The sequence below is a fragment of the Panthera pardus genome, unplaced genomic scaffold (genome assembly GCF_024362965.1).
Source record: "Panthera pardus isolate Hobbes unplaced genomic scaffold, ASM2436296v1 HiC_scaffold_20, whole genome shotgun sequence".
NCBI classification, from domain to species: domain Eukaryota; kingdom Metazoa; phylum Chordata; class Mammalia; order Carnivora; family Felidae; genus Panthera; species Panthera pardus.
In genome coordinates, this window is record NW_026526766.1 from 8,391,904 (window position 1) to 8,405,390 (window position 13,487).

At 43.7% G+C, this 13,487-nt stretch overlaps 1 protein-coding gene across 2 annotated transcripts in view; it reads left to right on the forward strand.

The window, feature by feature from the left end:
- The window catches only part of PUM3 (pumilio RNA binding family member 3), a 335,654-nt gene that overhangs the window by 161,473 nt on the left and 160,694 nt on the right, over positions 1-13,487 (forward strand). For both annotated transcript variants that reach the window (XM_053907767.1, XM_053907768.1), the window contains one exon: positions 2,190-2,300. In XM_053907767.1, the coding sequence (XP_053763742.1) occupies positions 2,190-2,300 (111 nt within the window). The remainder of the gene's footprint in view (positions 1-2,189; positions 2,301-13,487) is intronic.

A 13,487-nucleotide genomic window follows, 5' to 3' on the forward strand; every position in this document is an offset into this window, starting at 1 on the left:
CCCATCTCTGACCTTTTTCTCTTTTCTTTCCATCACCTATCTCCTTCCTCTCTTTTGCGGCAAACATTTCTTTGGTTTTTAATCTGCAGGGTCAAGAGAGCTGAAAAACGCTGTTCCTAGATGTGCTTCACAGCTCCCTAATAAAAGAGACAAAGAACACCACTCACAGGTTTTCAGGGCACCTGTCACCAGAGCAAACAGGTGCAATTCTCATTGTGTCTTCATTTTGCATCCATGTTTTGGACTGGGTGTAGACTGTGAAGTTTTATATTTTTATTGAATAAGGCTCCGGAAAGATTCTTCTGGATCTGGTGTATCTATTTGGGGGGGGGGGGGGTGCTGTGAATTGTACTTCCCACCCTAATGGCCGCATTCGCTAAAGAGTGGTCACAGGTGTTCTTGCAACGGAGCAGGGCCATGTGAAGATGATGTATTTCCTAGGGAGGACGAGGGGAGGGGAATGTTGGTATTTCTAAAAGTGTAGACAGCCTGACAGCAAATTCCAGAGCCTGGGTGACATTTTAAATTGGTAATGCTCCTAATTACCCAAACCCTAGGAAACCATATGGAATACAGCCACAGTTCTAGCATTAATATGAGTGAGCACTGTGAACCCGTTACTAACGGCATGCTCTCTTAGAATAATGGCACCGTATCTGTGTCAGCACAGTGTGATACTGCGGTTAAAACACACAGACACGCACACACACACCCTCTTGATATTTCCTGTTTTGGGGGGAAATTTTCCTGCTATCAAAGTAAAAAAAAAAAGAGATCTTTTCTAAATTTCCTACGAAAAGTAATACTTGGTTTCCTCGCCTAACATTGCCTATCGGCGTCGCCGTGTGAAAATGACAGATTTATGAGGATGGACGTAAGTAAGCAGGTTTTACGGAACACGCGCTTGGAAGGCGGATGTACCCAGATGCGAGTCTTCACTCCCCTCTCTGCTGCTAGATGAACTGGGGCCTGTTGGTCCGTGTCCGAATTTCAGTGTGGTCGTCTCCAAAGTAGTCCTAGTAATGCTGTTTACTCAGACGTTTATTATCAGGATTTAGAGCCAATCAAAACGTCTTGCTCAAAGCCAGTGCTGAAAGACGCTGAGTTAAGAGTCACTGATGTGGCAGGAGCAGTCACCTGAAATCCCAGTGATCAGATTGAAATTTGGGCCTTGGCTGCAGACATGTTTGGGGAGGAGGCCCAATACATATCACGTACCTCCTGCCTCTCAAATGTTGGGCCCTTGTGCTAGCGAAAGGTGATTGTCTTGATTTAAGTCCAAGGTCTGAACCCAGAGAATAGAAAAAAAAAAGCTTCTGAGAATTCTGTCCACTGCCTTAATACCCTCCTACCCTCCATTTGTAAACCTCCCCAACTGTGGGGTGGGGGGCCTGCAAAAAAGAAAAAAAAGCAAGCACAAACCCCACTTTTGGATTTTTGAAGACTTTATCTTCAGTTATTTCTGAATATATACATATATGAATATGTAATAAATTTATATATAAAAATTTTACATATATAAAATAAAACACAGAAGGTATAAAAACATATAAAATGATCGGTGACACTTTTCGTTTTGTTCCTGCTAACAGATTTGATAGGCGAGCTTATTCATGACGCTTTACTTTTCTTGGCCCTGGACGTCCTAACAGCGATCTGTGTTACAAAGACACCATGGTAGGGGAGCCTGGGTGGCTCAGTCAGTTCAGCGTCTGACTTCAGCTCAGGTCATGGTCTCACAGTCCATGAGTTCGAGCCCCGCGTTGGACTCTGCTGACAGCTCAGAGCCTGGAGCCGGGTTCAGATTCTGTGTCTCCCTCTCTCTCTCTCTGCCCCTCCCCTGCTCATGCTCTGTCTCTCTCTGTCTCAAAAATAAATTAAAAACAAAAAACAGAGACACCATAGTAATAAGAGCAGTGATTTGAAAAACACCAATTACCTGCCAGGTGCTCTGTAGATACTTCATGTTACTTAATCCCTCCAACAAACCTTAAAAAGTGGCTATTATTATCCCATTAAACATCTGAGAAAATGGAGTCTCACGGAGATCCCTAACTTGACTAAGGTGAGACCATTTGTAAACAGCAAAGCTGGGGCGTTAAGCCTGAAGACAATTGCTCAAAGCCATGGTGGAGCCAACATACCTGTGCATTTTCTCACCCCTCTGTTGTCTTCGCTCTTTCTTCCAGATTGTCCTAGATGTTGGCTGTGGATCAGGAATACTATCATTTTTTGCCGTGCAGGCTGGAGCTAGGAGAGTGTATGCTGTCGAAGCCAGTTCTGTCGCACAGTACGCGGAGGTAAGTGGTTGTATTTTTACAGCGTCTCCTAACTAGGTCTTCAGTAAACGTCAGGGGACTAAGTGATGGAATCTTCCAGGTTGGTCATTTTGAAGCATTTTTTTTTTTGCCAGTCTGATTATTTTGTTCCTGTTGGCATTTTACTGCTGAGAGAAGCCAGACGTCACTGGAGTAACTGACATGAAAACAAGTTTTTAAAAAATTTCATGACATTGAAAATAGAACAAAACTTTCTTCTTCCCCATCCACTGGATGGCAGGTGGGCCAGAGGGGGAAATGAATGTCTTCTTATCTTTAATGACCTACCAAGGTGAGGAGTCAGACTTTCTGGAGCGAGATTTATCTTGTTCTTAAGTGCTGTACTGACCAACTGTACCACTCACCTTATTTTTTTAATTTTTTTTTTTTTAACATTCTAGATCCCTAATTTTTTTTAATGTTTTTGGGAGAGAGAGAGACAGAGCGTGAGAGGGAGAGGGGCAGAGAGAGAGGAGACAGGGAATCCCAAGCTGGCTCCAAGCTGTCAGCACAGAGCCCAACGCGGGGCTCGAACTCACAAACCGCGAGATCATGACCTAAGCCGAAGTCAGATGCTTAACCAACTGAGCCACCCAGGCGCCCCTGCACCACTCACTTTAAATTTTAGTTTAGCTTTAAAGGGCTGTTGCTACATGGTTGTATTTGGAGCATAGACAGATGTCTGTGTTTCAAGGAGCTTTTTCAGATTTCAGGCATAGGTTGGAGGATAGATTCTTTGTTTTGAATATGGTATTCTGTTATCATGATTAAATATGTACAAATATTAGAGAATAAGTCAAAGGCAGAAGTCAGGTCATAATGGCTTTCAGTAATAGTTGGTTGGATATAATAATAACCTGACTGAGCTGCAGAGATTGGATGGGTGTGTGCACATGCGTGAATGGGGTAATGTGCTTGTCATTCACACCTAGAGGAGGCCTGAATTTTAATGAGGGTTAGGAGGACAGAGAAGGAAGTTTGGCTGTTCCTTCTAATGAATATCGTGAAATGTTTCCCCAACCCGGGACAACTGGTAACGCAGAGCCGTGGTTGGTTTTGGATCGAGTGAACAAAGAAGAATCAGAGACAGGCCAGTATGGCGTGTGTGGAAGGAAAGACTGCCAGAGCCTGCTGGCTGGAATGTTGTTTTCCTTTCCAACAAGTCTTGATAAAATATTTTTGGTCATTTCCTTCTTCACCAGTTCTTAAAAGTTGTTTTTGTTGAATATTGGATACGCGCAAAAGAATATTTGTAAGATGTGTAAGTATAAAGGATAATGATGCAATGGACATGTGCCCTCTACTTCTTTTAAGAAATAGGCCATTAGGGTTTCCATTCAAGGTCCATCTGGCTCCTCCTGATTGCTTTTCCTTTCTTCTCTAGACACAGGTAACCACAGACTTGACTTTTTGTTTCTCATTCCCTTGTTATGTATAGTTTTATCTTATATATTTCTTTTTTTTAATTTTTTTAATGTTTTATTTTTGAGAGAGAGAGAGAGAGCACAAGCTGGGGAGGGGCAGAGAGAGAAGGAGACACAGAATCTGAAGCAGGCTCCAGGCTCTGAGCTGTCAGCACAGAGCCTGACGTGGGGCTCGAACTCACTAGCTGTGAGATTATGACCTGAACTGAAGTTAGGTGTTCAACCGACTGAACTACCCAGGCACCCCTACCCCTCTTTCTATCCCTAAAAACAAACCCTGTTTCGTAAATAGAATCATAATGTATGCATTCTTGTATCATTTGTTTTTTTCGTCCAACATCATGTTCCTGATGACCATTCTGTGGATGTACACAACTATTGTTTCTTTATCTTCAGTGCTGGATACTGTTCTATTGTATGAAATGCCTCAAGTTGCTAGTTTACTGTTCTGTTGGCAGACTTTGGATGGCCTCCGTTATACAAGTGTTGTTAGGAATATTCTTGCACAACACCCGCCCGCCGCTGCGCCTTTGATAGAGCTTCTCGGTATAGACCCAGCAGTAGAATTCTTGGGTCACAGGACACGCATGCCTTCAACTCTGCTCTGTAATGACCAGGTGTTTCCCACAGTGGTTCTTCCACCTTTCCCTCCCTCCAGCAGTAAACGACAGTGCCGTTGTTCCACAGCTTCGTCAGCAGTTGATATTGTCAGGCTTTGGAATTTTTGCCCATCTGGTTTTTATGACATGCTGTTTGCATTTGCATTTGCATTTGCATTTTCCACTTATTAATGACTTTGAGCACCTGGGCAGAGCGTTTTGGCCGTTTGTGCCTTCTCTTCTGTGGAATAGCTGTTCAAGGGCTCTTTTGGACAAGTTTTACTTTGAATTATCTTTTTAATTCTAATTCATCTGTAGGAATGCTTTCTGTACTCTCGGTATTAATCCTATTCCATTATATGTGTGAAAAATAGCTTTGTCCAGTTGATCTCACCTTTTTCTTTACGATGCTAGTAGATTTAAATATGGAATCCTAAATAAAGGAGAAGAGGAGAATAGAAGCTTATGAAGAGAGAACCCTATAGTTAAAGATGACTCCGCTTAGATTTTCATACATCTTACAGGGTATTCCTAAGGATAAGGAAGTGAGCCTAGAACTTTATCTCAGGTGTTGCTCAATCATTTAATCATATATTAATTCAAGTGCATCCCACAGTTGTGTTTTTTGGGAATATAGGAGTAGCAGTACCGATTAAGGTCAGTCTTCAGAGAGGTTCTATTCTTGTATTATTTTTTTTTAATATTTATTTTTGGGAGAGCGCAAGTGGGGGAGGGGCAGACAGAGGGGGACAGAGGATACTAAGTGGGCTCTACGCTGACCGACTGACAGCAGCGAGCCTGATGTGGGGCTCAAACTCACGAATTGCGAGATCATGACCTAAGCCAAAGTCGGGCGCTCAGCTGACTAAGCCACCCAGGTGCCCCCAGAGAGGGTCTCTTCTGATAACAGAATGATCCTATGGTCTCTCATTTCGGACACCACTCCCCCCACCCCCCAAAAAAAGTGGCATAAATAATTCAGAGATTTTCTTTTTCTCATACAGTTTGTTTTCACATATGTTTACATATATTTTATTTTTTTAAGTTTATTTTTTTCATTTTCGAGAAAGCGAGCATGAGCAGGGGAGGGGGAGAGAGAGAGGGAGAGAGAGAGAATCCTAAGCAGATTCCGCAGTGTCAGCATGGAGCCTGAAGCGGGGCTCAAACTCATGAACCGTGAGACCATGACCTGAGCTGAGATCAGGAGTCTGATGCTTAACAGTGCCCCTCACGTATATTTTAACTTGATTTGAGGAATAGTCATGATTTTTAAAACCTTGAGAACCTAATACCCTTGGCTGTAGTATTTTAAGAGAAGAGAGGAAGGAATTATCTAGAGATACTCTTGCATTCCCTATCCATAGTCGCTTTCCAACCCCAGCATAAACCCTCAGTAATCACCAGTGCACCGTAAGAGGGGCCGTTCTAGAATTGTCTTTGAGATTGGTTTCTCCAAGAGAATCTTCATCCTGATTACACATATCAGCAGAACTGTTGCCTTCTCATGGAGTGGCACTCCCCTCACGGACACTGTTACCCAGAGTGTGGCTGTTGTGTAATTATGAGGGTATCTAGCAAGGAGCTAATACACAGGAGAAGAAAAGAGAAAGAATTAAAACTTTTTGCACTATTTAAAACTTTTTGCACTATTTAAAACTTGGAATAATTTCAAACTTGCAGGTACGTTGTAAAAATAAAAATAGTTCAAAGGCTGCCCAAATTCTCTTTACACTTTACCCCCCTTGCTTTATCGTTTAGTCTGGTTTCCGTCTCATCCCTCCCCCAAATGTATATACACGTGTATGTAAATATTTACATATATGTCAATAGAGATAAAGGAGGAAGACACACACACACGCACACACACACACACACACACACACGCACACACATGCACACACACTTTTTACTATGGGTCAGCGATATATATTATGACCCTTTATCCTTAAACATTTCAGTGTGTGTTTCCTAAGAATGAGGCTATTCTCTGAAATAACCAAAGAAGAGCTTAATTTAAGGGTGAAAAAAGAAGCTGTACAACGACTTGTCCATTGAGTCTTTCGATGTCACTGATCCAAAGGTTTTAGAGAAGCCGCAGCATGAGCAGAGAGATGGTCATCGTGGGGCTAGGAGAGTCTATACCGAGCTGCCTTTTTGCTTGCCTATTATTTCCAAAGAGACTTGATTTTTAAAGCTTGAATTCCAAAAACCGTAGTTTTATTTTATCTTTGTTTTTGGCTTCTGTAGAGGATTTTTGTGTTTCTGTAATCTTTCTTTTCTGTATATAGTTGGGGCAGGTTGGGGGCGGGGGTAGCTTTTCAGATGCCAGAGAGGCTGCGCAGAGTCCTTGAAATCCTTGCTGCCAGGTCTCTTTGGCCCCGGAGACGTACCCTGCATGTGGCCCCAAGGACAGGCTAGTCACAATGCATTCAGGGCCAAAGGTGATTAGAACCTTCTCAAAGGGTGGATTTAATGCCAGTCTGGTCCCTCCTGATGAAGGCTATGGTCCCCACCGTGCCTCTGGCTGCTGCCTTGGGTGTCGTGAGATGCCCCCGTGGGCCAGGCCTTTTCACCCTTGTGGAGGGCGACCTGTACCAGCTCTTGATTTCTGCTTCTTACACTGACAATCATCTGTACAATTTGTGGGTGGCAGATTGCAAGTGTGAACAGCACACAAAAGATTTTCACTGTAAGCACAGGCTTTTATAGCGGCTCAGCACACAGTGCATGGGGCTCCTTTCGACCTTTTCATTATTTGGTAATTGAACCAGCAGACATTTAATTCTTTCCTCTGGAGTCTTCATTAAATTGCTCGGAAAAGATAAAATTGCAACAAGAAAGAAAAATGAACAAATTTAACTACCATCGCCTGGGCCTGGATTCTTCTTCTCATGCTAGGCTTCTGGGCTTTAAGTAAACAGAATATTTTCAAATTGCACTGGATTCAATTTCAGTTGCTTTCAGTGGCTCACACGGATTGTGTCCGGGCTGACCCTCAGACGGCAGGATGGTGTGAATGACTCCTTGTTTGGAGGGCATGTACACAGAGTCAGTTTTTGCGGGATAGTCATGAACTTACCCAAGTGCAGCCATGTGCTCTCATCCTGGGCCCCTTCTGACATTTCTGGGTCAGTAATAAGAGATCGTCCTTGTCCAAGAAACAGGGCAGGACTAAAGGTCTCCCCTGGGTTCCCAGCCTGTCCACCTCAAAATGGCAGCTGTGTCTTTCTCTCTTTTTGCTTTCTTATGTACAAAACATAGAGCTGAAGCTCCAGGATCATATAGACCAAATGGCAAAGAAAAAGGCATTAATCAAACGTACACACATACACAGTCAAGAAAGGGGGTATTCCTTAATTTCAGTTGCACACAAACACAGGTCATTTCTCTCCATCTAATTCCTTGGGGGGCCAGGGGAATACAAGACTATGAGGGTAAGCAATGGTGAATAGATTGATGCGTTATAAACAATTTAGTCTTGAAACAGAGCTCTCTGGCACTGAGACTTAACAATATTCATAATCATTGTTGGGCCACTTAATAATTAGACTTTACTGGTACACAGTTCCTCTGTCTGCCTCATTAGGATGACTTTGAAGGAGTCAGACCAGGTACTTCTAGATGATGGAGAGGCAGAAGTAAAGGCGGGTGGAATTGGAGCCATTGAGATACTGCCTTTCTAGACCTGCCCGATTCGTAATCTACGGCTGTTCTGTGCCTCATGGGAGCCACGAGACACATGTGACTGTTTGTATTTAACTATAGGTTAATTTTTAAGAATGAAATACCTTAGTCACACTAGCTGCATTTCAAGTGCTCGACAGTCACAAGTGGCTGATGGCTATTGTATTGGACAGGGCAGGCAGGGAACATGTCCATCATCGCAGAAAGTTCTAGTGGGAAGCACCGATGGAGAGGACACAAGTGACCAGACTTCACTTGGCTGGCATCGGATGGCCAGGCTGGTGTCTGTGTTCATGGCCAGGCATTGGGAGCCTTGGCCGGATTGGACTGGCTTGATGTTAGGTGAGGCGCCCTCCCCAGTCCCTCATGCTGTGGGCATTGTTTATTTTTCTCTGATTTATGTGTGAGATCCGTCACAGAACAGGTTCCCTAGGAAACAGACTCTGGTGCAGAGATCTGCATGGAGGAAGTTTATCACGGAGGGCTCTCAGGAACCTGATGTGTGGAGAAATGAAGGAGGCAGGGTGGTACTATGCAAGGAGGCGTTAAGCTGCATTACGGTCGGAATAAAGTGAACGTCCACTTGCACGGGAGTTCCTGAGCTGGGGCTGCCTATGGGAGTTGAATCACCTTGAGGCAAGGGCTTTCCATCCCACACCTTTTTGGTGTGCACTCCCTTGGGAAGGGCTGTGGCTTTGGGTCAGATGGCTGTGTGGGTGGAGGGAATTTGGTAAGACAAGACCCAGCTGAGAACCATCGTTGCCAGTGTTCCAGCAGCTGGGGGAATGAGTCCCATGGTCCCAAAGCAAAGATCTGTAACATATGCCAGAGCAGGTACTACAAGATCAAGATTCCAGATCCTAACTTGGGACTATAGAGAGGAAGCTGGGGGAGGATGGAGATGAAGATGTAATAGCAAAGCCAGGAGGTGATGGAACAAGCGCGATGATACTAAAAGCTTAGATGAGGCCACAGGGTACTTTGTCACATGTGCTTTAGGTGCGAGCAAAGATTGTCTAGAAATGGATTACACCACCTGACGCGATGCGCCTTCTACTGTCGGAAGCCCTGTGAAGACACAGCATACATCTAGGACACGATCTCTCCCCTCAAGTGGCTTACAATCCAGGTGGATTTCAAACAAGTGAAATTCTTGACACAAGACAGCGAGAACATGTGAACGGCAGGGATGAGAAGCTCCTGGGCCAGCAACTGCTCCTGTCGGCTGGGTGGGTCAGGGAGGCTGGTGGAGGAGAGATGGGATTTGAATTGAATCCTAAAGGATGAAAGACACGAAATGCCGTCTTTTCAAGCTTCGCCTCTTACTGCCGACAAGGAGATTTCTGAAGGCCTTTTGGTTCTTACTCGAGTCCTTATCTTACGTGTGTTGGTAATCTCTTCACAAAATACTTTGAAGGCCAATTCTTGAACACTTGAAAGAGCATATACTTTGAAGTTTTCTGAGTGTATCCTGATTTCAACTCTTTGAGCTAGCTTTTTTCTCCAGTATTTTTAGTGTCTCCTACAGCTTACTTCTACTTCCTTCTCATTCTCCACAGACAAAATGCCTGAGTCATGAAGTTCCATCCAGCCCATCAACACTTTTTATTTTTGCACTGACAATGAAATTAAAAGGTGGCAGCAAGGAATCTGTTAAGGAAACGATAATAAGCATTTTTGCGTAGCTGAACTTTTAGAATTTAGGATGCATTTCTACATCTACAAACATGTAGTTCTTCCAGAAGAATCCGTGAAGGGCTTGGGGCAGGTAATATCATCCCCTTATCATAGATAATGCAGTGCCTTGGACATGGTAGGTCTTCACTTGATATTAGCCAAAAGGCCGAGAAGTGATGGCCGTGGTAGGTCTTGAAGATGGGACACAGCCTCTGAACATCCAGGGGCTCATGGTTCCCTTGGAGATGAAGAGGTTAATGGGTTGGCTAGAAGCTGGACCACCTACCCTTCAGATAGTTCTTCCAAGATACAGGAGAAAACCCATCTTTTTCTTGTAAGGAACTGATTGTGAAGCATTTAAACGGGCAGACAGGTCTGCCATGTAGGAGGGAAACCTTCCTCCATTGGCCGTATCAGCTAGGAACACACTTGGGACAAGAGCAGCATAAAGAAATCCATGGGGAACACCACCTCATTTGCCACAAAACCCTACTCAGGAAATAAGAACCCTTCTTACAGCTGGATTGGTGATCGAGGCAAGGCTACATGAGAGAAAGTATCTTTGCCTCTTCGTCTCATTCAGCACTCAGTTCCTTATAACGTAGGCTCTAAACACCTTTGCCGCATTAGAATTGATGATTCTGGAATCACCCAGGGTGGGGTTGTATCCTTGATCCACAGCCTAATGGCCGTGTGACCTCGGCAGGTATTAGTTTCTTCTTGCTGCTGAAATGAATTAAGACAAGCTTGATGGCTTAAAACAACACATATGCATTGCCTTGCAGTTCTGAGCATCAGAAATACAAAGTGGATCTTGTGGGGCTAAAATCAAGGTGTCACAGAACCGTGTTCTTTCTGGAGGCTCTAGCAGAGAGTCCATCCTTTGCCTTTTCCAGCCTTTGGAGGCTGCCCACATTCCTTGCCTACAGGCTGCATCATTCTGACTTTGTTGTTGTTGTTGTTGTTTGTTTGTTTTGGGAGTTTTTATTTTGTTTTAAACGTTTATTTATCTTGAGAGAGGGAGAGTACACATGCATGCATGTGAGCAGGGGACGGACAGGGACAGACGGAGAGACAGAATCCCAAGCAGGCTCCATGCTGTCAGCACACAGCCCGAGGCAGGGCTCGATCTAACGAATTGTGAGATGGTGACCTAAGCAGAAATCAAGAGTCCGATGCTTATCTGGCTGAGCCCCCCAGGCTCTCTCTGAACTTTGCTCTTCACTATCATCTTCTTCTCTCCCTCTTACCTCCCTCATGAAAAGATCTTTGTGTTTATATGGGCCCACTAAGACAATCCACTATGCTCTCCCCATCTTAAGATCCGTAATTTCATCACATCTGCGAGGTCCCTTAGCCATGTAAGGTAACACACTCAAAAATTTGGGGGGAGCAGGATATATACTTTTGTTTGTGGGGCGGTGTTATTCTGCCTACTATAATAAGTTAGTTTGCCTTTCTCTACCTCATTTTCTTCACCTATAAAATTTTAAATAATAATAGTCCCTTGTGAAGATACAAAAATCACATGAGAAAATCGATATAGAAATTCGCGCAGTGCCTGACATTCTCTTGCTATTGTTATCCTTGTCACTATTCCTTGTGGCTATTAACGATGCTGTTATGGGGCCTCATTTCACCCCTGTCTCTGTACAAGTCAACCCAACAGAGATCATGGAAGGGTGATCCCCAGGCAACAATGGGAGGCATGGGGCAGAGCACGTTTTCTAACAGTGTGTGTTTAAATTGCATTTTGCAATTTCCTTTAGCACCCCTTTCTAAAACCCAAACAGTTGCAAGAGGCAGAGCCTCTGTACTTATGCCCTGCCCTTCTCAGCAATTCTGCAGACTGGCCAGAGCCGTGTGTCAAGCCGCTCTGTAACATCCGGGTCTCGGGAGAAATTCAGAGCTGTTTCTAAATCCTTTCCCGGGTAGACACTGTGCTTGCTGACCCAAATCTCCTAAATTGTCAGATGGCCTCGGGTTTGGTGACTGTTGAGAGGAAACAAACCACTTGGGCATCAGGGAATAAACAACACAGTGGCTCTCAGATGAAGGTAGATGAGCATGTCCGGCAGGACTTCTCTAACACAGATTGCTGGGCCCCACCCCCACAGGTTCCCATTCGGTAGATACAGGGGTGTGGACCAAGAACTCACATTTCTTCTAAGTTCTGCTGTTGCTCATGCTTGGTCAGGGGACCACACTTTGAGAATTACTGGGATTGTATGACATCAGAGACGAAACAGCCCCCAGAAAGGGTTTCCCACAATGTCTGAGTTGGGCAAGTAAGGGAGCTGGATGGGAACAGTGGGAGGAGCCTTCCTGCCCCAAGCTCCCTACAGTGACAGGAACACCCCCTTCTTTTCGCGATGGATAGATTTTATCACATCCAATTTAGTAAATAGCCAGAAAGGCTGGAAGCCAGAATGTATTGTGCACATCACTGGGACATGGTTAAAAGCAACAGAATTGACTTGTCATTTTTTTGTTTGACTTTTGGAAAACTTGCTTTTATTTTTAACCTCAATTTCCTTTCTTTCCCAGTTGTATTGAGAAATGATTAACAGATGTCACTAAGTTTCAGGTATACAGCACGATAGTTTGACTTAGGTATTTTGTGAAATGATTACCACAATAGGTTTAGTTAACATCTATCATCTCATACAGATAAAATACAAAGAAGAGAAGAAATTTTTCCTTACCATGAAAACTCTTAGGATCTACTTTCTTAACAACTTTCTCAGACATCATACAACGGTGTTAGCTACAGTCAGTACGTTATATATTGTATCTGCAATACTTACTTCAAAAGTAAAAGATTGTACCCTTGAACCATTTACCTCCATTCCCCGCCCCCACCTCTGGTAACCACAAATCTGATCTCTTTTTCTATGAGTTTGGTGGAATTTGGGGGTTTTGTTGTATCATGTTTGTTTTTTTAAGACTACATATAAGTAAGACCATACATACAGTATTTGTTTTTCTCTAACTTATTTCACTTAGCATAATCTCTTCAAGGAACATTAATCTTGTCGTAAATGGTAGGGATTCCCTCATTCTTTAGGGTTGAATAATAATCCATTGTATACATATACCACAACTCCTTTATCCATTCATCCATTGATGGACACTTAGATTATTTCCATGCCTTGGCTATTGGAAATAATGCTGCTATGAACATGGGAATACAGATATCTTTTCAAGTTAGCGTTTTCATTCCCTTTATACCCCCTCTCTTTCTGTTGTTGTTGTTTGAGGTATAATTGAGGTCTGGAGGCAAAAAAAAAAAAAAAACACTTTGAAATTGATGTCCAGGTTCCTCAATTTACAGATTTACAGAGGAGGGGCTGGAGAAGGTAAGAGGCTCGCCCAAATCCGTAGCTGTCTGTCCTCTGTGGTGGAAAGGTGTCCTCATTTCAACACGGGACTGTCAGTCATCTCGATCTTTAAACCGTAATTCAATAAATCAAACAACTCTTTGGCTCACTTTGCAGCATCTGAAATATTCTTTCCTCAAGCCTCAGTCTTAATTCATGGCCACTCAGCTCATTGTTCCTCCCTTTACCCCCTAGCAGCCCCCAGTGTTCACGGCTGTCTGTTGTTGGCCAATTTGAGGGAAGCAGCAGAAAAAACGCCTGTGGACCTAGAGCATTTTCCTGCAAGGCACCCACACATTTTAGGGGGAGTTGCGATTAGGGCACATGTTTTCTTGGCAGGCAGAGCAGGGAAGGTAAGACAGACTGTAATTTAAATTTGGCCAAATAAGTAAGGCATCCCTTTGA